This window comes from Fonsecaea monophora (assembly GCF_001642475.1).
Source record: "Fonsecaea monophora strain CBS 269.37 chromosome Unknown Scaff11, whole genome shotgun sequence".
Classification (NCBI taxonomy): Eukaryota; Fungi; Ascomycota; class Eurotiomycetes; order Chaetothyriales; family Herpotrichiellaceae; genus Fonsecaea; species Fonsecaea monophora.
In genome coordinates, this window is record NW_019173942.1 from 266483 (window position 1) to 290309 (window position 23827).

The 23827-nt window shown below is 53.5% G+C and overlaps 8 protein-coding genes across 8 annotated transcripts; 4 read left to right on the top strand and 4 right to left on the bottom strand.

Annotated features, from left to right (window-relative positions):
* Nucleotides 1-5882: 5882 nt before the first annotated feature.
* Nucleotides 5883-8476, bottom strand: AYO21_02540 (hypothetical protein; the record flags this gene model as incomplete). The annotated part of the gene is made up of 3 exons (XM_022652518.1): nt 5883-6174; nt 6226-8040; nt 8289-8476. 3 exons carry the CDS (start codon nt 8474-8476, stop codon nt 5883-5885), a joined length of 2295 nt encoding a protein of 764 aa, XP_022515206.1.
* Nucleotides 8477-9289: 813 nt separating this feature from the next.
* On the top strand, nt 9290-10682 carry AYO21_02541 (hypothetical protein; the record flags this gene model as incomplete). Its single annotated transcript, XM_022652519.1, has 2 exons — nt 9290-10111; nt 10167-10682. 2 exons carry the CDS (start codon nt 9290-9292, stop codon nt 10680-10682), a joined length of 1338 nt encoding a protein of 445 aa, XP_022515207.1.
* Nucleotides 10683-11040: 358 nt separating this feature from the next.
* AYO21_02542 (hypothetical protein) lies at nt 11041-11574 on the bottom strand (the record flags this gene model as incomplete). Its single annotated transcript, XM_022652520.1, has 3 exons — nt 11041-11224; nt 11277-11458; nt 11530-11574. The coding sequence occupies 3 exons, from the start codon at nt 11572-11574 to the stop codon at nt 11041-11043; spliced, it is 411 nt and encodes a 136-aa protein (XP_022515208.1).
* A 602-nt stretch (nt 11575-12176) lies between these two features.
* Nucleotides 12177-13337, top strand: AYO21_02543 (hypothetical protein; the record flags this gene model as incomplete). The annotated part of the gene is made up of 3 exons (XM_022652521.1): nt 12177-12263; nt 12382-12993; nt 13050-13337. The coding sequence occupies 3 exons, from the start codon at nt 12177-12179 to the stop codon at nt 13335-13337; spliced, it is 987 nt and encodes a 328-aa protein (XP_022515209.1).
* Nucleotides 13338-13442: 105 nt separating this feature from the next.
* Nucleotides 13443-14939, bottom strand: AYO21_02544 (hypothetical protein; the record flags this gene model as incomplete). Its single annotated transcript, XM_022652522.1, has 1 exon — nt 13443-14939. One exon carries the CDS (start codon nt 14937-14939, stop codon nt 13443-13445), a length of 1497 nt encoding a protein of 498 aa, XP_022515210.1.
* Nucleotides 14940-16376: 1437 nt separating this feature from the next.
* On the top strand, nt 16377-18393 carry AYO21_02545 (hypothetical protein; the record flags this gene model as incomplete). The annotated part of the gene is made up of 6 exons (XM_022652523.1): nt 16377-16592; nt 16647-16746; nt 16808-17166; nt 17220-17531; nt 17597-18014; nt 18077-18393. The coding sequence occupies 6 exons, from the start codon at nt 16377-16379 to the stop codon at nt 18391-18393; spliced, it is 1722 nt and encodes a 573-aa protein (XP_022515211.1).
* Nucleotides 18394-19226: 833 nt separating this feature from the next.
* On the top strand, nt 19227-21506 carry AYO21_02546 (hypothetical protein; the record flags this gene model as incomplete). Its single annotated transcript, XM_022652524.1, has 4 exons — nt 19227-20549; nt 20624-20792; nt 20920-20966; nt 21099-21506. 4 exons carry the CDS (start codon nt 19227-19229, stop codon nt 21504-21506), a joined length of 1947 nt encoding a protein of 648 aa, XP_022515212.1.
* A 399-nt stretch (nt 21507-21905) lies between these two features.
* AYO21_02547 (hypothetical protein) lies at nt 21906-23535 on the bottom strand (the record flags this gene model as incomplete). The annotated part of the gene is made up of 2 exons (XM_022652525.1): nt 21906-21991; nt 22185-23535. The coding sequence occupies 2 exons, from the start codon at nt 23533-23535 to the stop codon at nt 21906-21908; spliced, it is 1437 nt and encodes a 478-aa protein (XP_022515213.1).
* Nucleotides 23536-23827: the final 292 nt, after the last annotated feature.

Below are 23827 nucleotides of genomic sequence, written 5' to 3' on the forward strand. Positions count from 1 at the left end.
GTTGTGATGAAGATGACTGCTCCCATGCCATGGCTCTGTCCTTCTTCCTGTCGCTTAACCGTCACAGCACACGCCTTCAACTTGTGAGGTGACCAACCCAAAAGACCTTTCAGCTCTGATGAATAGCCACGGCCTGCCATAGGATTGGGGAGGCCCATATTCACCCGCGTATTTACCGGATGCTCATGCAAGAAGTCGATAGCGAATCTCCAGTCAGCCAAGGTCGCCGAGAAAAGCCAGCCAGGGAAGCCCAGACACCAACAGATCAGGGAGAAAATTGGTCATATCAACAGCAAAGGGTTTCACCAACCTGGGATAGATCCCGACAGTGTCGTGCGCAGACGCAGTGGTGAGAAGCAACTCCTCCGAAAAGATTTGAGAAGGTTTGATCACTTCCGGCGGCCCAAAGTTCTCCCCGTGGTTCGCCACAGCACCTCGCATGATCGATCAACTCCTGGTACCTCGCAGATATGTCTTGCCGAAACTTGAGCTATCAAACTCTCTGATGGCGAACTTGCATTTCGGTGCACGTCCTCCACAAATCGCCGACGGCAAACAATACCTTAACAATAAGTGCCGAAAGTCGTTGAGAGATTGTCCATCATCACGAACATGACCAGTCAGTCCATTCGTCAGCAGTGATGGCAGCCCACGGGTAGCCTCGATATCCGTCTGGGCTAAAAGCTTTACATGTTCTCGTCCATTGGATGTTGGCACCCACGACCTCGCTCAAGAACAGCCTTGAGGGGCTGGCGGAACTGTTACTAACAGACTCGTTGAAGTAGTGAGTTCTGACGAGCCAACGTCAGAGGGAGAGAAGGCGGAGTACGTTGTCCCCTCGGAAGAGCGGTCCTGGCATCCTCATGGACGTGAGGCATCCTACCGACAAATATGGAGCAAAATAGGTCGAAGGATTGGGGCTTGTTGTCACCCCTTGGTGCCCTTGTGCAGAGAGATGACAAACTTCCCCAAAGGCCCTCCAAGTTGTAGCAGAAGAAGCAGCAGTAGCCGACCCCAGATCAGGGAAATGACAGACTCGAAAGTCGCATGACTCGATCTTCCCTGATAACTGCATGTCGGCGCACGTGCCCCATGCTACGGACCGCTCACGGATCGGCCAAAATCCTATCTCGCTCATTGCAGGGCTATTATGTTCAGCCACAGCCACTACCTGGAACGGGTTGGGTGCGAGCGAGGTGGTAGGATCGGAAACCCTCAAGAGCCGAGGGATCTGTTTAGTCTGGAAACATTCCAGTAGTCCAGGATGTCCAGGCAATGAACTCCGTACATGCCGAGAATGCGTACCTATGTACCTCGTAGGGGTCCAACGGTGCAAGGTACCTCCGAATCCTGCTTCCTTTAGCGAGGGTGGGAAATCAGGGATCCCTGTCTAGGCTCGACCATTGCGGCTGAATAGAGGGGGAGCTGTGGCTTTTCTGAGCACTATTTTCCGCCCCCAACCTGGTTGATCCTGATTTGGAAAAGCTGTGAGGACTTTGCTCGCAACTTTTGCCCGCCACCATCGTCGACTTCGGGATCTTACTCTTGGTCTCGGGTAGTACCAGTTTTTCAGTCGTATGTGCGTATGTAGCTCCGTCCGAGATTGTAAGAATATCCGGCGAACTGCATGGACTAGGGCACCGGTCATAGCCGTGAAAGCCCTAGCAATGGTTCCAAGAGACGATAAGTGGCACGGTCTTTCGGTCACATTGGCTGGGCTGGTCATGCATGTAATTACTCCGAGTCGGGGCATGTATGTCGAGTGTCGATTTGGACTTCTTGGACGACGACGGCCGTAATATCCGTCATGCGCCATCCAACATACCTAGTGCAGATGTAGTAAACATCATGGTGACGAGGACGAGCAGTGCTGTGCGGCCCCCTCCGGGAATAATCGACGTGATCAATGCCTGTTCCACGCGGACTTTTGGTGTGCTGTCGTTCACACGTCCTCGGCGCCTTTGCGGTGTGAAGATCAGATCCCTCATACGGCAAAAAACCAGTCCAAATTTGCCAGCTCAGACAGAGTGTCATGATGGCGCAAAGGTCCGGAACACAGGCAGAGAAAGCCTTGCTGCTGCCTGTCTTCCAACCGGCACTGAGACAAGAAGTATCTAAAAGTAAATGACACGGCGGTGATGGATTCTGGTTGCCTGACCATTTTTCGCTTGTCCCGGGCAGCCCATGCCCAAAACGATGTTCCAGACATCTGTGATGCCAACCAGTTATCCCCGGTCCTCCGGGTCACAGCACCCGCTGTGGAGTAGTACATATATCATATAGATGAATCAATCCCAAAATATACCTATCCGCAGTCGCTGTCGTAGACTTCATGCTCGTAGGAATCATTGTGGCTACGCCCATGTAACACTCCCTAATGCTCTGCATAAGGGGATCCCCAACACCATAACCAGATCAAAAGATCTCCAGGAAAGTACCCGGAAATAGCGCCGTCCGTTTCCCTTTCCATCCGGTGAGATGTACATTACTAGGAGACGCCTGCGCCCCATTGCTCATACGCTCCAGACTTGATGTTCCTGCGACACCAGGTCGCCGATCCGAACCTTGCATCCATTCAAAAGCAGAAGTGAGTAGACTGTGACGTGTGTCGACCATAGGCATGGCGTAAGATCGTCGAGTGTGTAGAGTTTTGATTTCCCAATAGCCTCCTAGGAGTGCGTGCTTTTCCGCAGCTCGAGAATGCGCCAGCATTGGTGCCGAGTGCTTCAGTATTTGTCATCCTTGGCGTCTGCAGTTCTTGCCACGAAGCATCCCGAGGGGTTGAGTGTATTGATGAAGCTCAGAGTTGCGGTCCCAGTTCAGCACCGAGATGTCAGATATTTGGGGTGCCCGCGCATATTGACGTGCAGTGAGCCCGTTGTAAATCAAAGCAACGAACGGTGGGTCATCTGCGTCGACCTGCGACCGATAGAATAATCGAATGACGTGGGCGTCCCGGCAGATTGGATCTGCCGCCGGACCGACTAGGAGTTCCCCGTTGCGTCCGGTACATCGAGAGAGGAGAACGCTCGGAAAGCTTTTGCTGTCGTCTCGGGAAAGTAGGATTCAGGGTGGAAGAACCCGACATTATCACCGGCGGCCAGATGTTGAAGGATAGCCACCGCTAGAGTACCCAGAATCGTGCCATGGACGACCACCCGAGGGCTTGGAGTCAGATGGCGATGATGATGATGCTTGGTCTGAACGCCTCTTTGCTGAATGGTTTGGACAGGCGAATCCAACCAGAACTGTCTTCTCGGTCGTAGAATGACCTCGCTGACCATATCGCTGGCATGGATCAACCGAATGCTTGTGGTACAGACAGCGGCAGACTGCATATCTTTCGACAATCTGATAGCACATGCTTGTCCTGGTCTTGGAAATAGATTCAGTAATACTTGCACAGTGGAGAGAGTTGCAGGAAGGACGAAAAACTGCCGTGGGCAAAATCACTTTGAGTCAGAAAAAGAGAAGTTTTGAAATATGTGCAGGAAACAGTCGATTACACAAAGGTGAGGTGATGTAGGCACCTGGTGCTTCCAGAGTCTTATATCATGGAAGTCATAACTGTAGCCTTAGGAAGGAACCAATCAGTTGACTGATGCAGTTAGGCGGGGGGGTAGGGAAGTAGCGACGCATGGAGTCATGTGTCGAGGGCCAAAATTGGCCCAATGAATGACAAGAAGCCGTAGATTCTTTTGAAGATGAGAAGTATTCTGCGTAGTCGAAATGGGGAACGAACAAGACAGTACATTGCCTGGGTTGGAAAGAGCAAAGAACCAACCACGCCCCCAGCCTGCCACGTTTTGAGAATAGAACCGGTACCAATAGAAACGTCGAGATGCAAGGTGTCGACCAAATAAGAATCCGGCCTGATTGTAAGGACTAGGCCCAGCAACGGCGGCGTAGGGGTTGGCATTGAGCCGGAGAGATGGGGTGGGAACTGCTGAGCACTGCGGAATGGTGTTGTTTGCGATGTTTGGACCGGGGAGACGAGGGAGTTTGGGTCCGAAACGTGGTGGTTGATCGATCACCACGAACACAAAATAATGGAACGTTTGTTCGATGCAGGAAACAGCAGCCATCCGCGTGCCGAGAGAGCGGGGACTCACATCGTCACCTACCCTGTCATGAACGAGGTCAACGTAGTGGTCCCACGAAAAGGTGCGGTTTTTTTTCTCGATGCAGCATCTGGAGTGACTTGCTGATTGGGATGGGTCTGAGGCTGAAATAGGCTTGAACGGTTTGGGCGTAGGGTGGGCGGTGCTGAGAGGTGGTTCACGGCACGACCCAAGAATGAGGGTCTGCCTGGTTGTTAGCAGCCTGAAGTTCCCATCCGGGCCCAGAGAAACTCGAATGACCCCGGAAGAAGGGCACTAGGGACCAGCCCGATGGATGAGGGAGTCAAGTGTGTCAGTGGAACGGTGAACTGAGCAAGGAGACCATTTGTGGATGGGCATTGGCAGGGGGCGGAAGACTGGAGACTTCGAGCCAAGGTACCTGCGTAGCCCTGCGCAGGCTTGGGGAGGGATAAGATATGACTTGTGCGCAGGTAGTGAGGGACATGGGACATGGGGGTATCATTTTTTGCCACATTCGGTGGGAGAGATCGTGGTTAATCAGGTCAGCAACTTCAGTCAGAGCGATACAGAAAAAGGATAAGATCAAGAGACGGGCGATGACTGTTGGGCATGAGAAGGGGATGGCATGGATGACACACGGGCGGAAGAAAGTGAGGGAGATGGGAGGCCAAGTGAAGCGCAGGTGAGGCACCAAGTCACGTGAAATCACCTGACTATCTCGGCATTCCGGATATTAGAAATTACGTCATTTTAAGCTAGTACTGGTGGCGCCGGATGGCACCCAGTGGTATGATGGTACTGAACCTGAGTGGTCACACTAAACAGCCGCTAGAGAGCGCTAACGCAATTAAATAGGGACCAGCTAATGTGCTAGTTACATACGAAGACATACTCGTACACACTTGTACCTGCCGCGAAAATCGGTACCTGACTTGGTACTGTACATCTCGTATGCCTCACTACCTAGGTACCTAATATCTAAGGGCAAGTAGAAGCGACCCGGAACCACAAAAGCAGAGGAACACAATGTCAGACCTTCTCGTCCCCTCCCCTCTCCTCATCTCACCCTCTTCCTTTACTACCAAGAATCCTTCTTAGGGCTGAGAGATATGACAAAGTATTGTACCTCGTACTCATGATATCTGCTCTCACACCCCCGCCCTCCCATCTTGTTGGTCGGTTCGTAATACGATAGTTTCGGGGAACCTCTCAAGTCACATCTTAAATAGTTACACACGCAGCCTTAGACTCACCCGTCTCATTCACATCCCACGAGGTATGCTTTCCTCTGTTGATCATTACGAGTTCTTAGCTTTTCCTTGTGAGCCCTGCAGGGCCCTGACTCGACCTATACCCTTCCGAGGACTACCTTTGTCGCCCAATCGGGTATCGGGTAAGGCTGACTCGATTCAAAACCTCACCGTAATAAACTGGTACAAAAATACTATGGGCAGTGTCGTGTTCTTTGCCCATCCCCCACCCCCGTCCTTGCTGACGCTATCACCAAGTTTCCCTAATGCTGTTATTCCAGTTTACAACACACAAAGTTTTGTCTCATCTCTGCCCCTCGGAGGGGTTGTCGTTCCGCTTTTGCCTCCCGCAAGTCTTGAGGCTTAGGATCAAGTTTCAAATCCTCTTCTTGAGACCAAGAGAGATGAAGCTAAAATATCTTCACTGACAAATCCTCAACTGGAGAAATTCCGCGTGAGGGATCTTTGTTCGGCTACACCCGCCACACCGAAGCGATATCAGGGCACGTCACCGCACACGCAAACCTTGCCTCTCCGCCATTTCGTGGCATTAATTTGTATGGAAGAGCCAATCAGCTTCTGGATTCGGGACTGCAAAGTTCGGGATCATCCCAGCATTCATGGCCGACAGATCCGGGGGCGCAGCTTGGCCCAGGCCTTGTGCGTTTCCATTTTCCACCCCTTCCTGAGTCATGGGGACCCGGGGAAAGTTGAAAAGGTCAAAGACATCAAGATACTCGAGCTCGTTGGGGGCCGGGGTGTTTGTTCGGGTTGGGTGGTATGATTTGACGGCCGCAGCATGTGGCTGGCGGGAGATGAGAAAGTCGAGATCGTAGGCGCACCTGTTTCCATGAACTTAGCACGCATCCAATCACATGTCAGAACCACCTTACCGGCGCATGTCGGCCAGGATTTTCACCGTCGACGGAGTTACCCTCTCCCCTGTCACTCCACTGGCTCGCTGCGACTGTCGATATTCCCCTAGAACCCGGCTCAGGATTTCGCTGTATCGTTTGGCAACGAGCCAATTCTCCCCCATTTCGGCGAGCGTCGTCACGAAGAAGTCAATGTCTGGATCCACTTCGTGATCCATGGTCGACCCGTGCACCAGCATGACCCGTGCCCCGACCCAGATGGCAAAGGCAAATGGGGGCCCGAGACGGTCCAGCAGGCCACTGAGCTTGACGAAACGACAGAGCTGACGCAAATTCTCAACAGCGGATAAACACCGCTGCATAGCGCTGTAGGACGAAGAGAAGATTGGCGAAGTCTGGCTGGGATACGCCGCAGATGAGTTCAACCGAATGACCGTCAGACAATATGCTGCATGCAGCATGATCCAGCCACAATTTGTATTTTTAGCAGGCACGTTGGATTTTAGGAGGCGTGTGATGTTGGCGAATTCGTCAGGCAGACTGAAGTGCCACGCGTTTAGGTCGCTGTCGAGGGCTCGGTACGAGCCTTGCCACTGTTCCACGTCAGTCAAAGAGCCAATGTCCACGGGCCGTTTCAGAAACTGGTGGATGTGACCAAGAATAGCCATGAGCTCGCAGTGGTAAGAGAAATGTCCATGGGTGTCGGCGATTCCTGTCGCATATCTGGGGCGCTCCGGTGGCCGAAACCATCTTGTCTCGACCGGCTTGTTTGCAGCAAAGAGATCATCTCTGCAAGGCAGGCGCCGGTCAACCTCTTTCTCGTCCAGCGCGAACTCGAAAGCCGTGGCTATAGTGGCGTAGCGATCAAGCAGGTAAACTGCCCAGAACAGCCTGCGCCGCTCTTCATCTTCGATCCAAGACTTGGGCTCGGGCAGGACAGAAGCCCTGAGGGTTGCAATCGAAGGATACATTGGCGAGGCAAGCGCAGACCCCGATTCAACCGCAAGCCCCAGTTGCACCATGCTTCTACTGATCAAAGCAAGAAGATTCCACGCTGGCGGACCATTTGTCGTACCCGTCACATCCAGCGCCAGAATGACGAGTGCTTGCAGCGCTCGGACGTTTGAATTTTCTAGGCCAAACAACTGAACACGCTGCTTGGAGGTGTCATGATAGTGTTGACGGCCCTCGGGGGTCAATCGAGGGTCTTGCGAGAAACGTAGGGTGGTTGCAACGATGGCATGCAGAAGCACTCGGTCGGCTTCGTCGAGAGTCGAAGCTCCAAAGAGAGTGTCTAGAGTGGTCTTTCTATCCAGCAAAGGCAGCCATATATTGATGTGTTTGAAATAGAGATCCACCAAGGCATAAAGAAGGTCATATGGTGGAAGCATGGCCGAGTATTCATTGTACATGTGTGTGCCTTGAAATCCTGTGGTGGAATGCGGCGAAGTGAGGGCATGGGACTGAGCAGATGGAGTGTAATGGCTCTGCTGCGCCGCCGTCTGCTGGTCTGGAGCTCCTTGCTGATACTGTAGGGAACCATGTCGCGAGGTGGTAGCATGCAAGTTGGGGTCGATAATCTGTTGCTGAAGGTCACCAGTGACATCGATGGCTTGGGCATCATACGAAACCCGCGGCCGAGCGACGTCGGAACCTAAGCCTTGCACACTGTGTCTATTGCTGGCGGAGTTGACTCCAGCATCAATGATGCATGATTCTGCCAGATGGGCGGCCAATTGGCGACCTTGTTCTTTCAACAAAGCCTCTAGGCGATCGAGTCTTCCCTCTAGCTCCCTACCATAACCGGCTCGAAGGCCAGGCTTCTTCCGCTCTCTGTATTCACATGGATGATCATTCCGAGAACACCACCCACATGCAGGCTGAGCACGGTCGCATTTGACTTTTCGCTGCTACTCCACAAAATCAGTCCGACTTGATAGAGGATATCGGGAACTTAATCATACGGACCTTGCAGGCTTCACAGCTGTCAAACTCGGGCATTAGTGAAGATGCGCATAATTATGAAGATAAGATGAACAGGGGAACACGATGGAGCAACAGTGGAAATTGCCAGCACGTACGTGACGTTCATGGGCCTCTTGCGCTTTTTGGAGCCATCCCGATCGTCGTCTTCCCCCGACTCAGAGTCTGACGGGGTGTTGGACAACGGCCTCAGCGGGCCCAGAGAGCCTAAAGTGGTGGCCGACACGTGGACGTGGCCATTGCTTCCCGGATGATGGTCATAAAGCTCGAGCTTCGTCGTGTCCATGATCATCAGCTAGCAATTGCTGTTGGCCTTCTGTGTGCCCGTCAGGCGTGTTGGCACTGGTGGCATTGCCCCGTAAGCCGAGTTGTCGGTTGAGAAGAGGCCGAGAATGGAGAAAAAGGTTGAAGCAAAACAGAGAAAAGCTGGGGAAACAAAGTCAGCGAAAACATTGGGTCGGCGGGCCAAGTCTTACATCACTCCACCAGGAGGAGGTCACGAGAGCTTGGCATTGACTGTCAGACAAAAACACATCCATGGATATCGTCGATTTTCTGTGAGATTTCCCTGTGAGTGCGTTGACAGACAGAATCCAAAGCTACCACCAATTTACCCCGCCACGCCTGCTACACCGAAACTGCCTGCGCCCCTTGCTCACCTTCATCCATCTCTTTCTTTAGATATGCTCACGGATGCTGCTCCTCCGGCACCACTCGGCTAATAATGGAGACAATGCATTGAGAGATCCGCGATCTCGTGCCTTGAATCCTCTGTACCTCGCTCTCAGGGAAATCGCCGTTCCGCGCCCTGCATGCCTGTCTACCACCAGGCGAGTCCATCATTGCTCCGAACCCGGGTGAAGCTGTACCGATCAGCGAAACCCAAGTTCACCGGGTGAAATTTCGTGGTGCTATTTCGTTGTATTATTTGTGCATTTCAACCCCTCTAGGACAAATCATGGCGTATTTGTTTGCCGCCGTGGTTTCCTGTCCATTTCTCTCTTCAAAGGGCTTCCTATCTCCTCAGGACCATCTTCCTCCATAACTGAAATTCCCGAATCAAGCCCGAGAAATAAAGCCAAACAGCTTGAGACCTATCATGGCGGGCGTTAAGATGTTTCCTACGATCAGAGCCGTCCGGACATTCGTTATCGAGGGAGTGGGTTCTGGCGGCGACTATCACAATGTCAAAGGTGGACACTGGCTGATTGACAACAAAATTGCGACGCCCATGTCCAAATGGGATCGATACAGAAGCTCCCGAACCTCCTTTGGCATCAATGTCCTAGGTTCCTTCTGTGTCGAGATCGAAGCCACCGACGGCACCAAAGGCTTTGCCACGGGCTTTGGTGGACCGCCTGGCTGTTGGCTTGTCCAGCAACACTTTGAACGATTTCTGCTCGGACGAGATCCACGGGACGTGAACGATCTGTACGAACTCATGTACCGGGGTTCCCTGTTCTACGGGCGGAAGGGTCTACCAGTGGCCGTCATTTCTGTGATTGACCTTGCTTTGTGGGATCTTTTGGGCAAGATTAGGAACGAGCCGGTCTACAAAATGATCGGTGGCGCCACAAGAGACAGATTGAACTTTTATTGTACCGGTCCCGAGCCCGCAGCTGCACAAGAAATGGGTTTCATGGCGAGCAAGGTCCCTCTACCCTACAGCGCCGACGAACCAGATAGCATCAAAAAGAACATTGCGTTCTTGAAGAAGCATAGGGAAGCAGTCGGCCCTGACTTCCCTCTGAGAGTCGACTGCTGGATGTCGTTGAATGTGCCCTACACCATTGAGCTCGTGTCAGAGGCCAAGAGACAGGACATCAGAATAGATTGGTGGGAGGAAGTGTTGTCGCCAGATGACTTTGATGGCTTCCAACTATTGAAGCGGGCACATCCAGACACCAAGTTCACGACAGGAGTAAGTTTTCTTCGACCAAAAGCCCCTCATATTACCAGGACTAACTCGCTCCCAGGAACATGAATATTCACGCTATGGATTCCGCAAACTTATCGAGGGTCGCAATGTCGACATCATCCAGCCTGACGTGATGTGGCTTGGTGGCTTGACGGAACTTCTGAAGGTTTCTTCAATGGCGGCGGCATACGACATCCCGGTGGTCCCACACGCCTCTGGTCCCTACTCGTATCATTTCGTCGTCAGTCAGCACAATTCTCCTTTCCAAGAATATCTAGCCAACAGCCCCGATGGAAAAAGCGTTCTACCTGTCTTTGGCGATTTGTTCCTGAATGAGCCGATCCCCACAAAGGGTTACTTGGACGTAAGTGAATTGGACAAGCCCGGATTCGGGCTGGAGTTGAATCCCAATGCACGTCTGATCGATGCGACAAATCTCCTGGGCATGAAGCCGCAGAAGTCCCTAGCAATGCCTGTCGACACCGCTGGGGCCAAGGCCAATGGATCCCATGCGAACGGCGATCATCTCGCCACGCAAGCCAATGGATCAATGGTGGGAGACCATGTTGACTAAAAGAAATGATGGTTCTGGTGTGGCAAGTGTATCATTGACCGCAATAGACATTGAGGTTTCTGCACATCTCTTAAGAACTTTGCATGAATGGCATGGTATTCGACGGCGAATCTGCACGTGGCCGGCCGCTTTATGCAGGAATTAGGTGACCTAGCTTAACTTCGGGCTTAGCCTCTATACAAAAAGGTGCTTAGCCTACCCAGGCAGCCGGTGCTTATACAAGTAATTTTTACTCCCAGACTCCCCCCCTCCTGTGCCAGTTTCGGCAAAAGCGCCTCCTCTCCTCCACTCCTGACGATGGGGTTATATTGTCCCTGATACACACTTGACTTAACGAAGCCCCTTTTATCACAGATGTTTACGAATCTTTCCACCTCGTCGGCTGTGAAATTCGACAGGCCTTGGCCTTGCAGGCCTCGTTCAAAGCCTTGGCCGTCTCTTCGAAGGGCGTCGCGCGATCCGGGACGTGGAGGTACCCGACATTGACCTTTGGCTGTTTCAACGCCTCGATGGAGGAATCTAGACTCTCCAGAATCTCTTGTCTGGTGTGGCTGCCAGGCACGAAAGAGACAAACTTTGGTATCGATCAAGAACGCTCGCCTGCTTCGACGGTGGCCCAGCCTGGCCTCTGATGTGTCGGCCCCGTGGGGAGAGTGGTCGCGGGCCGTGTCCAGCTCGCGCCCGCCGTGGGCGTAGAATGCATCCAGGTATTCATTCACCTGTTCAGGGCGTGTCGTATCGGACGGTTGGGATCCCGCTGGGCATCCCCGCCCGACCTGATCATCGGTTGTTCAGTGGTGGTGGTGCTCCTCCTCATTCTTACGTTGCACTGTTCTGGCATACATACATTGGCTAGCCCAAGCAAAATCTTCAATGCCGGCCCCGTCGACATTTTTGTTGGCTTTTCCAAATCACCCACTCGGAGGAGAATCAGGGGAGGGGAAGAACAATCCAGTGGACACGTGGGAAAGGGCCCAGTATTGTTGAGTAGGAAACGAAGGAACATGTTGTTGCGGGTTCGTCAAAGGTCGCCAAGGGCCCATATAAGGAAGGCTCTCTGGGACGTGGTCATGATTGATCAGAGGATCAAGCCCTCATGAGTCAGTTGCCCAGTGTAGATCGGAAGCATTTCCCATATTACATCTTAACATCTCCGGATTCCCTCGACCGGCCGAACGCCCCTCCGCCGAAGAGGATACCCGTCCGCTTCGACCGCCGACTGTAATTTGGTCCTTTGATATACACCTTTTCTTTTTTCGTCATGTTCAGGAGCTTACAGATCAATCCCATCGGACTATAGCTGGCAGGGCAGCTCATCTTCTCTAGCCGGAAGTTGTCCCCCCCCAAACAAGGTCTGTACAAAAGGATATCTGTCCACTATACTTGGTCGCACTAATCATGGGTCTCACAGCAGTATATAGTCACGCCCAAATTGCCAGGCCCGCCCCTCCAGAACTGAGCTGCATGTTCCTGTTGTTAGTTTCCCCGTAAACAATGTCAAATCAAAAGGTCTTTCTGGTCGGTGCAACGGGAGAAGTAGGTAGACATGTCTTGAATGCTTTGATCGACCATGGCTCTTTCGTAAGTACTGGCGTCCGTCACCTGTCCATTTTGACTCGAGAATATTTGCATTCTCATGGGGTCACCGGGAAAGTGGTCTCGAGTCTAATGCACCGAAATTTTTTCAAACGCTGTTTAGGACATTACCTGCTTCATCCGCTCCTCGTCGGAAGGCAAACCCAGCACTAGACAGCTTCGTGGTCGGGGGGTCAAGGTTGCCATCGGTGATCTGAACGGTCCCCTGGAGGCTGTTATTGCGATGCTGGAGAACTGCGATACCGTCATCTCCTGCATGTCGCCGGCGGGTCTGAAAGATCAGATCCCGCTGGTCGATGCCGCCGTCCAAGCGGGCGTCAAACGGTTTCTGCCCTGCAACTGGGGGACGCCCTCGGCCCGTGGCGGTATTTTGGCGGTGAAAGACATCAAGGAAGAAATTCACGATTACATCTTCCAACACCGGCTGGGATATACCATCATTGACGTCGGCTTCTGGTATCAAGCGAGTCTGCCTCGGGTGCCGAGCGGCAAGTTCGACAGCGCCATCTTCATGCCGATCAATGATGTCTATGCCGGCGGAGTGACCCCAAACATGCTGACGGATGTCAGAGATGTAGGGAGAATCACGGCTGAGATTGTCAGGGACGAGCGAACGCTGAACCATCGAGTGATTGCGTACGGAGACGTCTTGAGCCAGAATGAAATCCACCAAATCATCGAGGACAAGACCGGGGAAAAGCTGCAGCTCTCTACGGTTGGAGAAGAAAATCCTATCTCCCGCTTCCGAGCTCGAGGCTGACCGATTCACAGAAGACGAATGACGAAGCTCAAGCAGCGCTGGAACAGGCAAAAGCAGCACTTGGAAGCAACTCGGATGAAAAGACCAACCGGTTCTTGTTGGCCGCGGCACAATATGCCGTCACCAAATATGTTCGAGGTGACAACACGCCCGAAAACGCCAGGTATTTGGGATACATCGACGCGAACGAGCTTTTCCCAGATTTCAAGTACAGAAGTTATGCAGAGTTCATCGACGAGGTGATTGCCGGGAAGATTGAGAGGCTTTACCAAGATGTGCAGATCTGGAAACCATCGTAGCATTTCGCTTGTTGATACAACAACGTTTCGAATCTGTCGGGTGCCATCAGTCCGGACTAAAAACTTTGATAGTCTCCTGTCATGTGAAATTGCATCATGTAGTCCTTAGGCCATCGTCTCAAAGTCCCATGTTCCGGCGGCTGCACTGTTCAACGGCGGCTGGTCCCCAGACCCTCTCATCAACATGTCGAAGAAGACAGTATCGAACCCTTGAAACGCCCAGTCATCCAAGCTGGCAGAAGCGTCGGGAAATATTTCGTGCTGCTCTTGAATAAAGACATCTTCTGGCGAGACTTGTTGAGCGTTGTCTGGGATCTGCTGTCCGCCAGATAGCGTATCGACTGTCGATCCGGCCGATGCTGGCTGTGAGACCTGGTCAGACCTCCTTTGGCCGCCGTCCCGCTGATCTGAATGTCGACGAGGCTCAGACACGTGGAGAGATCCAAGGCCCCCAATTGTAACACCGTCATGAAACATTCGAGGGTGCGATCCTTTGGACGGCGCCAGAGATGTGATTCCTTCCCGGGCAATCCGGACAGCGCCAACATACGGAATCTGGATGACCAAAACGTTGCTTTTGTCATGGTCTCCATCGTTCTCGGATGGCCGCTGGTGAGAATGAATTTTTCCCCGTGCATAACAACTGGCTTCAACCGCCAACAAATGCTTGAGTAGGGCCACACATTTCGCCGCAAGCATATCCTCGAAGATCTCCGACATGGACTTCATACATTCGAGAGCCCGCTCCACAGTAGCCCTGTCGCCTGCTCGTTGATGTGCGAGTAGATTGTGCGTTCCGTTATCCGAGTGGCTCGCAAAGTGGGCTAGAATCAACGTCATGCCTGCAATGAGTGCCATGAAGTCGCCCATCCGGCAGCAAGATGAGACTGAGCTGTAGGAGCGCATCGCAATCTGTCGAGTCAGGACCTCGCGGCTCGCGTTGACGCAGGCGATTCGGGAATACATGACCTGTGACGCATCGCAAGAGTAAAGCATGTGCGGCAAATGAAGTTGATTCAACAACGTGAAATAGCACATCAGATCCCAGGTTCGACGGATTTCCCGCAATGCCTCCTGGGAGTCTGATTTGAGACTGGCTAGGGTCGAAGGCCGCCAAAAGCTAGACGGGAGTTGTTCAGTCATCTCGATGAGGTCTCGATCGATCTGCCGTGTCATATCTAGCGCTAGCTGAGGATCCCTAATCTCGTTTCGTGCAAGAATGCTGGCGGCCACGTCCATGACGAGTGTAGGAAGAGTCTGCTGTTTGGTAGATGTCCTCGTAGAAGGAGGGGGAATGCTGGAGGGTAGACCTAGTAATAGAGACAGAAATCGTTCTATGGGCACAATGCAAGCCCACATCGCCCCAGCGTCAGGATCGTTCTGATCGTTGATAATCTTGCAGCGATGCTGGCCTCCTTGATGCAAACCTAGCAGCTGCGCGGTCATGACGGCACGCCGTATTGTCATCCAAGCCCTTCGAATGTTGCCACTATCAATATGGAAGAGCGCTTCGAGGATGATGTTTTCGAGGCCTTCGAGCGTACCTAACAGGGTATCATTAGTCGTGACCAAGCTGATTGCCGCCTCGGCAAGTTTCTCCATGGCGATATGGTGATGCTCGGTGAGGTCGGCTATGACTTGCTTTCGTGGGATGTGTTGCAGTGCCGTAGCCACCAGCAACATTTGCCTTGCCAACAGGACAGGATGGACGTCGGGTTCCGAGAGAGCTAATAACAATAGTTCAGTTTGGGTTGTTTCATTCTGCCTCAAGCATGAGAAGCGGTAGTTCGACTGAGATACTTCTCGTAGCAATATCTCAATATCACTTCGAGATGGAAGTGCGCCAAGGAGACCTTGAGTGATGTTCGCGAGTCTGTTTGAGGTCAAAATGGAAGCTTGAACAGACAGTAGGTTTGGGATTGGCGGCGACATCATTAGTTGGACGAGTTGGTCTCCATCTCCACGGTCTGTGAGATAGGCCTGCTTTGGGAGTGGATCAGTATGTGTTGCGCACAGTAGAGGTGAAAGTGATTGCGAACTTGTGGTCTCCGACGCAGATCTGACATCGGTGCCGATGAGACAGCACTGCTCGTTGCTGCCGCACAACCGACATCCCATACATCTGGGTCCGTACTATCACAAGATGTGTCGCCTAGCCTATCCTGTAACGGATGCTGTCCATCGATCAGACTGCTATTGTTGTTGGCTACGACGATTGAATCCTCGGGGATTTCTTGACTGATGCACTGCTTTCCTCGGTCGTGGCAATTGATACAGAGAGGATCGCCCGGAGAAGCGAAAATACATTTCACTTTCCTTCGTTTACAGTCCCAGCAGCTGTGCGTGCCCTTGCGGATTTTCCGTCGTTTGATCCTATTTTCGTCCGAGTGATGCACCATATTCGACGAGATTGTTGAAGCCCAACGCGCGGACAACTGGCTTCTCAGAACGTAGATGTGTTACATTCACCTGGGACGAGAAAGAGAGAGAGCGTAGATTTGTAACTCGGACCTAGAACCAAGAGACAAGCTGGCAGGGCTGGCTGCTTCCCCCGAAGTATTTCTCTTCGGCCGAATATTTGTGGAGCCTCCCACCAATCACGTGCGGTATATGGACATGATTATTCACCCCCCTGATATCTTCCCCCGAACCAACAACTGTCCCGCGAGATACTGTCCGTATCTCACTGACCCATGTTTGCGGACAACCAATTGAAAGGGTGGGCATACGAGCTCCGTAGAATGACCTGGACTTCGGCGAACCTCCCAACCCTTACATATGCTCTTCGGAGGAGTCGAAGGAGAGCCCAGGAAGCTTCGGGCGAATCAAGCATGTTCCTCCTCCCAGCAACCTGATCGACCCGACCGACGAGGTCAGCATAGAATGATTTCATAGAACAGGCTCGGAAATTGGCTTCCTATTGACGGATTGGGGTCATCGTCCCCATCAGTCTGAAAGGTATAACTGCGGTGGTGTCGCATCTTTACACACTGTTTGAACCATCAGTTAAATTCCCGCTTTCCCATACTAAATTCAATCATGGCTGCATCGCCGTTAGACTCGGAAAAGCCTTCGACCGATATTCAGCCATCTTCGAGTGGCACGGTTGCCATCTCAAGACCAGAAGAAGATGGTCCACAAGACGGAAACCTGGACGAGGCCCCCAAGCCTTCTGACGAGCATATGCATGGTATACGTCTAGCTGCAACAGCCGTTTCCCTCCTGCTAGGCATGTTTTTGGTGGCGCTCGACAACGTGGGTCATTTTTCTGCGCGATACATTTCACCGTTGACAAAGGGTTCTTCCTAGACTATCCTCAGTACTGCCATCCCCAAAATCACGGATGAGTTTAACGACTTGAACAAGATATCATGGTACGGAGCGTCATATTTCATGACCTTTGGTGGTGGTGAGTTCTGGCCACCCATCCCCCCTGTTGCTCTATGAGATACTGACCTTTCGTTGTAGAGCATTACCTTTCTATTCGAAAGCCCCATCGCTGATCAAGTCAGGATTCCAATCAACATGGGGTAAACTCTACAAGTACTTCCCGATCAAGCTCTGGTTTCTCATTGCAGTATTCATCTTTGAGATTGGAAGTCTCATCTGCGGTGTGGCTCCGGGACCAACCACCTTGATTGTTGGTCGAGCAATTGCAGGTCTCGGTGGAGCCGGCATCGGGGTGGGAGTCTTTACCATTCTCGGGTTTGTTGCAGCTCCAGAAACCCGTCCACAGCTTCTAGGATATACAGGGGCCACATATGGGGTTGCGGCCGTGTTGGGACCACTGATCGGTGGCGCTTTCACCGACCAAGTGACGTGGCGCTGGGTATGAGCGTCGAAAACAATATTTGGGGAGCATAGCCACTGACACGCTACCAGTGCTTTTACATCAATTTACCCATAGGTGGCGTCGCCGCCGTGATCGTTTTCATCTTCTTCAAGACCCCAGACAAGGCCAAACCCGCCAAGGCCACAATGAAGGAGAAGTTGTTGCAGCTGGATCTGGTCGGCGCCTCGCTCATGATGTGCCTGATCGTCTCCTATATCCTGGCGTTGCAATATGGTGGCCAAACACATCCTTGGAACAGCAGCGTCGTCATCGGGCTGCTTGTCGGTTTCGTCGCCATCTCGGTGGTTTTCGTGGCGTGGGAGATACTTCAAAAGGAGCGGGCCATGATCGTGGCAAGGCTGGTAAGTCAGTCCTATTCTGACTGGAGTGGCACGAACAGGCTGACCACGGCGAAATCATATAACAGTTTACCAAGCGTTATGTCATGGTAGGCTCAATCTTCATGTTCTTCTTTGGGGGCGCATACTTCACGATACTTTACTTTCTCCCCATATATTTCCAGAGTGTCTTCAACAACAGTCCGATCGGCTCTGGAGTCAAGATGCTGGCGCTTATCATTCCCTTGACGATCGCGGCCATTGTGCAGGGTATCGCACTGATCAAAATCGGCATCGTCCCGTTGTTCTGGCTCATCGGTGGCACTCTGGGCACCGTTGGCTGCGGACTGTTCTATACTATGGACGCCAACACCTCGACCGGGAAGTGGATCGGCTACCAGATTATTGTAGGCTTCACCAGTGGCTGGACGTTCCAGGTCGCCCTGTCCAATGCTCAGATCCATGCGAGCCCTGAAGATATGTCGCAAGTGTCTGCCATCGTCAACTGTAAGTCTCAACAGGTCCCCTTCTCACGCAATATATATATATATGCTGATATAGATTCACAGTCTTTGTGACGATTGGGGGGTCTTTCTTCATCTCGGCCGCGCAATCAGCCTTCAACAATCAATTGATACGCACACTCGCAACCACTCTCCCCGACATCGACCCAGCATCGGTGCTTACAATTGGAGCAACTCAGATCCGTCACGCCTTTACTCCCACCCAAGTTCCGGCCGTCATCGACGCGTACATGACTGGCTTGAAAGCTGTTTTCGCCATCACGATTGCCGCGTATGGAACGTCAACTATTGTTGGCGCCTTCGGCAGCTGGAAGAAGATCGACATTGGAGACCTAAAAAAGGCTGTAGGGGGCGCGGCATGAGCTACATACATATCGGACACTGCCTGTCCGCAGACGAGAGAGTTGGCTATCGAAGCGTGCCACCATTTCTCTCGATCTCTTCTGTCTCTCAGTCTCTCGCAACATCTCTTACCGCGTATATAGGAGAAGGGCACTACCACATGTGCGTTGATACACTGCCAGATCTGCGCGTGGATAAAGGACGGAGACAAGAGTCTAAAAGCACCGATGACTTTTTGGTGTATATATATGTATAGTGTTTTATCTACAGTCCCCAGTTCGACTCCACTCTCACTCTCTGACCTATTTCCTATTACGGTTGAGACATATTAATATCTTGACTGTTCACGCTTCTCAACCTCGCCATTACAGCCAAAGGGTACAAACTCTAACGCTTAGCCAAGATAAGCAAGCCGATATAATATTACAAGTAAATGGAGGGCAGATCCATTATTTGACCCCACAAAGCATCCATGCCTCGACCCCAGAAACGTCTAATGCATTTCATCACCTCCAACTCCACCACTCCATGACCCCTACGCGGCAGTTGGGATTCCCAAACGCCAGCTCCCGACCATCCACATGATGACCAGGTACATAATAATTGCCAGGGGCCCCAGACGGCATTACGGCAATCTGATCTATCACCGATCAGACTCGAGCTATATGTCCTCGATCGCCAATCTGGCCATCTGTGCCTTTTCTAAGTCTGTGGTGACGTTGACAGGGTGATCAAACCTCCCCCATCTTTCTGTTCTCGTCAGAGCCTGCACTCGATCATATACGAGACACGCCGAATACTTGTTTCCAGGCATAACCGCAAATCCTGCAAGGCTGCAATGACGAGGTCAGAAATGGAGGTCGAAGTCGCTCCGTACGAGCCACGAAGCGTCCTCGAAACACTCCCGTGCACTTTACCCATATCGCATTTTGACACGGACATTGACTTTGAGAGCATCGCCACGCCAATAGTTCAGTCACTGGGAGATCTCACGACAGCAGCAGCAGCAGCAGCAGCAAACCTCTCCCCAACGGCAATATGGCGCGACGTGTTCGCCCTGACTGGCACTATGCGGACGTTCTACTCGGCCGACTCTGTCGCGAAGGCCTGGTCAGAAACGTGCGCGTCCCGCCAGGCGTGCGACTTTGCACCTATCAAGGGATCTGTAACACCGACGCGTCTGGACAAGGACGTCGGATGGGTGAATGTCTTGTTCACGTTTCGCAATCGCGGAAGCCCCGCTTCCTCCTGCAGAGGAATTCTGTCCCTGGTGCTCGGGGACGATGGGGTCTGGAAAATCTGGCTCATCAGAACCATCCTCGAGCAGTTGGATGGTTGTGAGGACGTCGACCATCTCCCAACCGTCCAAGAAATGTCGGACCGCGTGAACGGCAATCAGCCACAGGCGAACGGCACCAACGGGGGCCATGGCGCGATGGACGGGGTTGACAGTCACTTCGACTGCGTCGTCGTGGGCGCCGGCCAAGCAGGTCTCGGCACGGCAGGCCGGCTTCAATCCCTGGGGATCTCGTACGTGGTGCTCGACAAGAACGCGCAGATCGGCGACAACTGGATGACGCGATACGACTCGGCCAGACTGCACACCGCGCGCGAGTACAACCACCTGCCCTTTGACCGGACGTTTCCACTGCCGTATCAAGAATTCTTGACCAAATACGACCTGGCGAGAGGATACAAGGACTGGGTCGAGAAATTCGGGGTCGACAAACACATCTGGTTCAACACGACGCTGGAGTCCGGGTCGTGGGACGAAGAGCGCAGGACGTGGACACTGCACATCCGCCGCCGCCGCGCAGACGGTGGTTCTTCCACCCAGACCCTCACCTGCCGCTACGTCATCATGGCCACGGGCGGAGGGGGACAGGTTCCCATCATGCCGCAATACCCCGGCCGCGATGTCTTTCAGGGCACCGTCCTCCATTCCGCGGATTACAAGTCTGCCGAGCGCTGGCGCGGCCAGGCCGGCATCGTCGTCGGCACGGCGAACACGGCCCACGACGTCGCGGAGGACATGGTCGAAGCGGGACTCTCGCAGATCACCATGGTGCAGCGGTCGCGCACGTACGTGCTGCCGTGCGAATACTTCAAAGTCATTTCGGACCGGTCGTACAACGCTGATGTCCCTACCGTCGATGCGGATAGAGAACAGTACTCGGTGAGGAGGGAGCCCCCCCTTTTTTTCCTCTTTTGGTGTTGGAGCCACTTGTCAGCGCATGATATATGATTAAGCTGACCAGCAAGTCGCAGATGCCGTATGCGGTCACGAGGTTGCTGAGTCGCAAAGCCTTGCATGGCATGGCGGCCAAAGAGCCCGAACGGTTCGACGCCCTGGAGCGGGCGGGCTTTCGAGTCGAGAGATACGGCGATATCATGTGGCATATCTGTGAGAAGTTGGGCGGTGCGTTCGCTGATATTTTTTCCCGGTGCGAGGCTGGCATATACAGCATGTGCTTAGACCAGCCAGCCAGTCGGAGATATCATCTCCTATAAGAGATCTCGATCAAGAAGCTGACTCGTAGTTGTAGGTCATTACATGGACGTGGGTTGTTCCGACCTGATTGCGAAGGGAAAGGTAATATGTTTTTAGCATGGCCCCCCCCCCCCCTTTTTTTTTTTTGTCCACCGCCTGGAAAACTCTACAGATCCCCGGTTTTACACCCCCATTTGTCTCTCGTAATCTAACGTTTTTCTCTCTCCTCAACAGATCAAGATGAAATCCAACGCCCTCCCCACACACTTCACGAGCACAGGCCTGGCTTTCAGCGACGGCACCGAGATCCCCGCGGCGGTGGTGATCCTGTGCACGGGCTTCGTGGGCAACATGCGCAGCAGCGACGTGGCCCGAATCTTCGGCGAGGACGTCGCGTCGCGCGCCGACGACTTCTGGGGCCTCGACCCCGAGGGCGAGCTCCACGGCGTGTTCAGGCGCAACCGCCACCCGAACCTGTACTACGTGGGCGGCACGATCGGGCATGCCAGGTACTTCTCCCGCCATGTGGCGTTGCAGGTCAAGGCGGAGTTGATGGGCGAGCCGCTGCCGGTGTATGATGGAGAGAGGAGACCCGAGACGGGGAAGTGGTCGCGAGGAGTGTCGGATGGTGGAGAGGCGTGAGTCGGAGAAGGAGCGAGAGACGAGAGAGACGAGAGATCTGGGAGGGTGTTCAAGCCGTCAATGACAAAATGGTGGATGCATAGGAAAGTCAGACCTGCCTGTGCCTTGTATCCAACATACATATTACTTTAATCACCATCTCTCCCTTTTCCCTCCCTCCATCCCTCTCTCTCTCTCTCTCGTATAGGGGAAAAGAATTGAGTCTTGTTCGATCTTGTTTTCTCATATAATAATATTTTTCATGTCATAATATAATCATGATCTGTATGATCTGTATGATATGATCGTCTGAATTCCCCCCCGAATCTGACCATACCTGGCGGCCGACCCTGCCCTGATCTGACCCAACGTCCCCCAGGCAGGGAAGAGCCCCCGTCGTCTTCTAGCTGCTCTGAGAAGTCACTCGAGAAATGCCCAGAGATTGTTCAGACTCTCACTCAGACAAGGGTGGGCGAAGATGGCGTTCTCGAGTTCGTCGTAGGTCACTAGTAGATGCTTTAGCACCAAAGAGGGGGCAAAAAGGGGACAGAACGGGGCCAAGGAAGAGGTATGTAAGAAGGATAGATGGAGGAAAATGGAGGAAAATGGAGGAAAATGGAAGAAGAGAGAGAGAGAGAGAGAGAGAGAGAGAGAGAGAGAGAGAGAGAGAGAGAGAGAAAAGAAGACTGCGACACTTACACCCGCCCAACATGGCCAGCTGGACCATGCTCATAATCTCCCCACCCTCAATCCCCAAACAGGCAAAGCCGAGAATCTCCCTCGTGTCGGCGTCGACGATGGCCTTCATGAAGCCCTTTGTCTCGTCCATCTCGAGGGCGCGGGCGACGTACGACATGGGCATCTTGGCGACCTTGACGTTGCGTGGCGGGCTGAGGGCGCGGGCTTCCTTCTCGGTCATGCCCACGCGGCCGAGCTGCGGGTCGATGAAGGTGGTGCTGGGCACGAGGCGGCCCTGGATGGAGGCGCGCTCGTCGCTGTTCGCGAGGGTGATGAGGTTCTGGCGCAGGACACGGAAGTCGTCGTAGCTGACGTGGGTTTGCTGGGGGCCGCCCTTGATGTCGCCCAGGGCCCAGACACCCGGGGCCGTCGTGGCTAGGTGCTCGTCGACCTTGATGAAGCCCCTGGCGTCGACGTCGATGCCGGCGCTCTCGAGGCCCAGGTCGGCCGTGTTGGGCGTGCGGCCCGTCGCTACCAGCACGTGCGAGCCCAGCAGCGACTTGGGCGTGCCGTCACCCTGGGTCATGGAGACGACGATCTGGCCCAGCGTGACGTTGGAGACCTCCTTGACCTCGGCGCCCAGGTAAACGTCGATGCCCGCGCCGACAAAGATGTTTTTGATCTCCTCGGCCACGTCGGCGTCCTCGCGCGGCAGCAGCTGCGGATGGTGCTGGATCAGGCTGACGCGAGCGCCGAACCGCTTCATCATCTGCGCGAACTCGCACCCGATGGCGCCGCCGCCGACGATGACCAGGTGGCGCGGCACCTCGGCTAGCTCCATGATGGTGGTCGAGTTGAGCAGGCCTTCGGTCTTGTCGGCGTTTTTGGCCCGCAGCGGCGCAGGCGAACAGCCGGCGTTGATGAAGATCTGGTCGCCCGTGAGCGTGAGCGGGTTGGCCTCATCGTCAGCCACGACGACCTGGAGCTGCTTGGGGCCCGTGAACCGGGCTTTGCCCATGAGGATCAGGTCGAGGTTGTCGGTCTGGCGGATGCGGGCCTCGCTGCCGCCGCGGAAGCTGTCGACCATGTCGCGCTTGCGTTTGCGCACCGTCTCCATGTTCAGCACCAAGCTGGACCGCTTGAACTGGACACCGTAGCTCTGGGCGCGACACGCCAGGTGCGCAATGCGCGCGCTGGCCACCATGGTCTTTGTGGGTGTGCACCCCTCGTTGACGCACGTCCCACCCACATGCGTCGACTCGATCAGGGCCGTGCGCCGGCCGGCTTTGGCAAAGGCCTGCGCCAGGGGCCCGCCGCCCTGGCCGGACCCGACGATGATGGCCTCGTAATGGCTGTGGGTGTGGCTTGTCATGATGGTTCGTAGCGCTGCTCTCATATACTTTCTCTCAGTATGGCACAGCCTATGGTGGGGGGAGAAGACGTTTTATTGATTGATGGATTAGTTTGAGTGACCGTCTAGATACTCGCCACGTCGTCTTGACCAGCGATAATCATGTCAATCAAACCGAGGACCAACTGGATATAGCGGGCATCTAATCTAGGTGTAAGTATTGTTTTCTGCCTTGGACAGACGGTCGTTTTGGTTGGGAGGGGAAATGGTTGAGATTGGGATGCGATACGGAGCAGGTATATACCCAAGACTC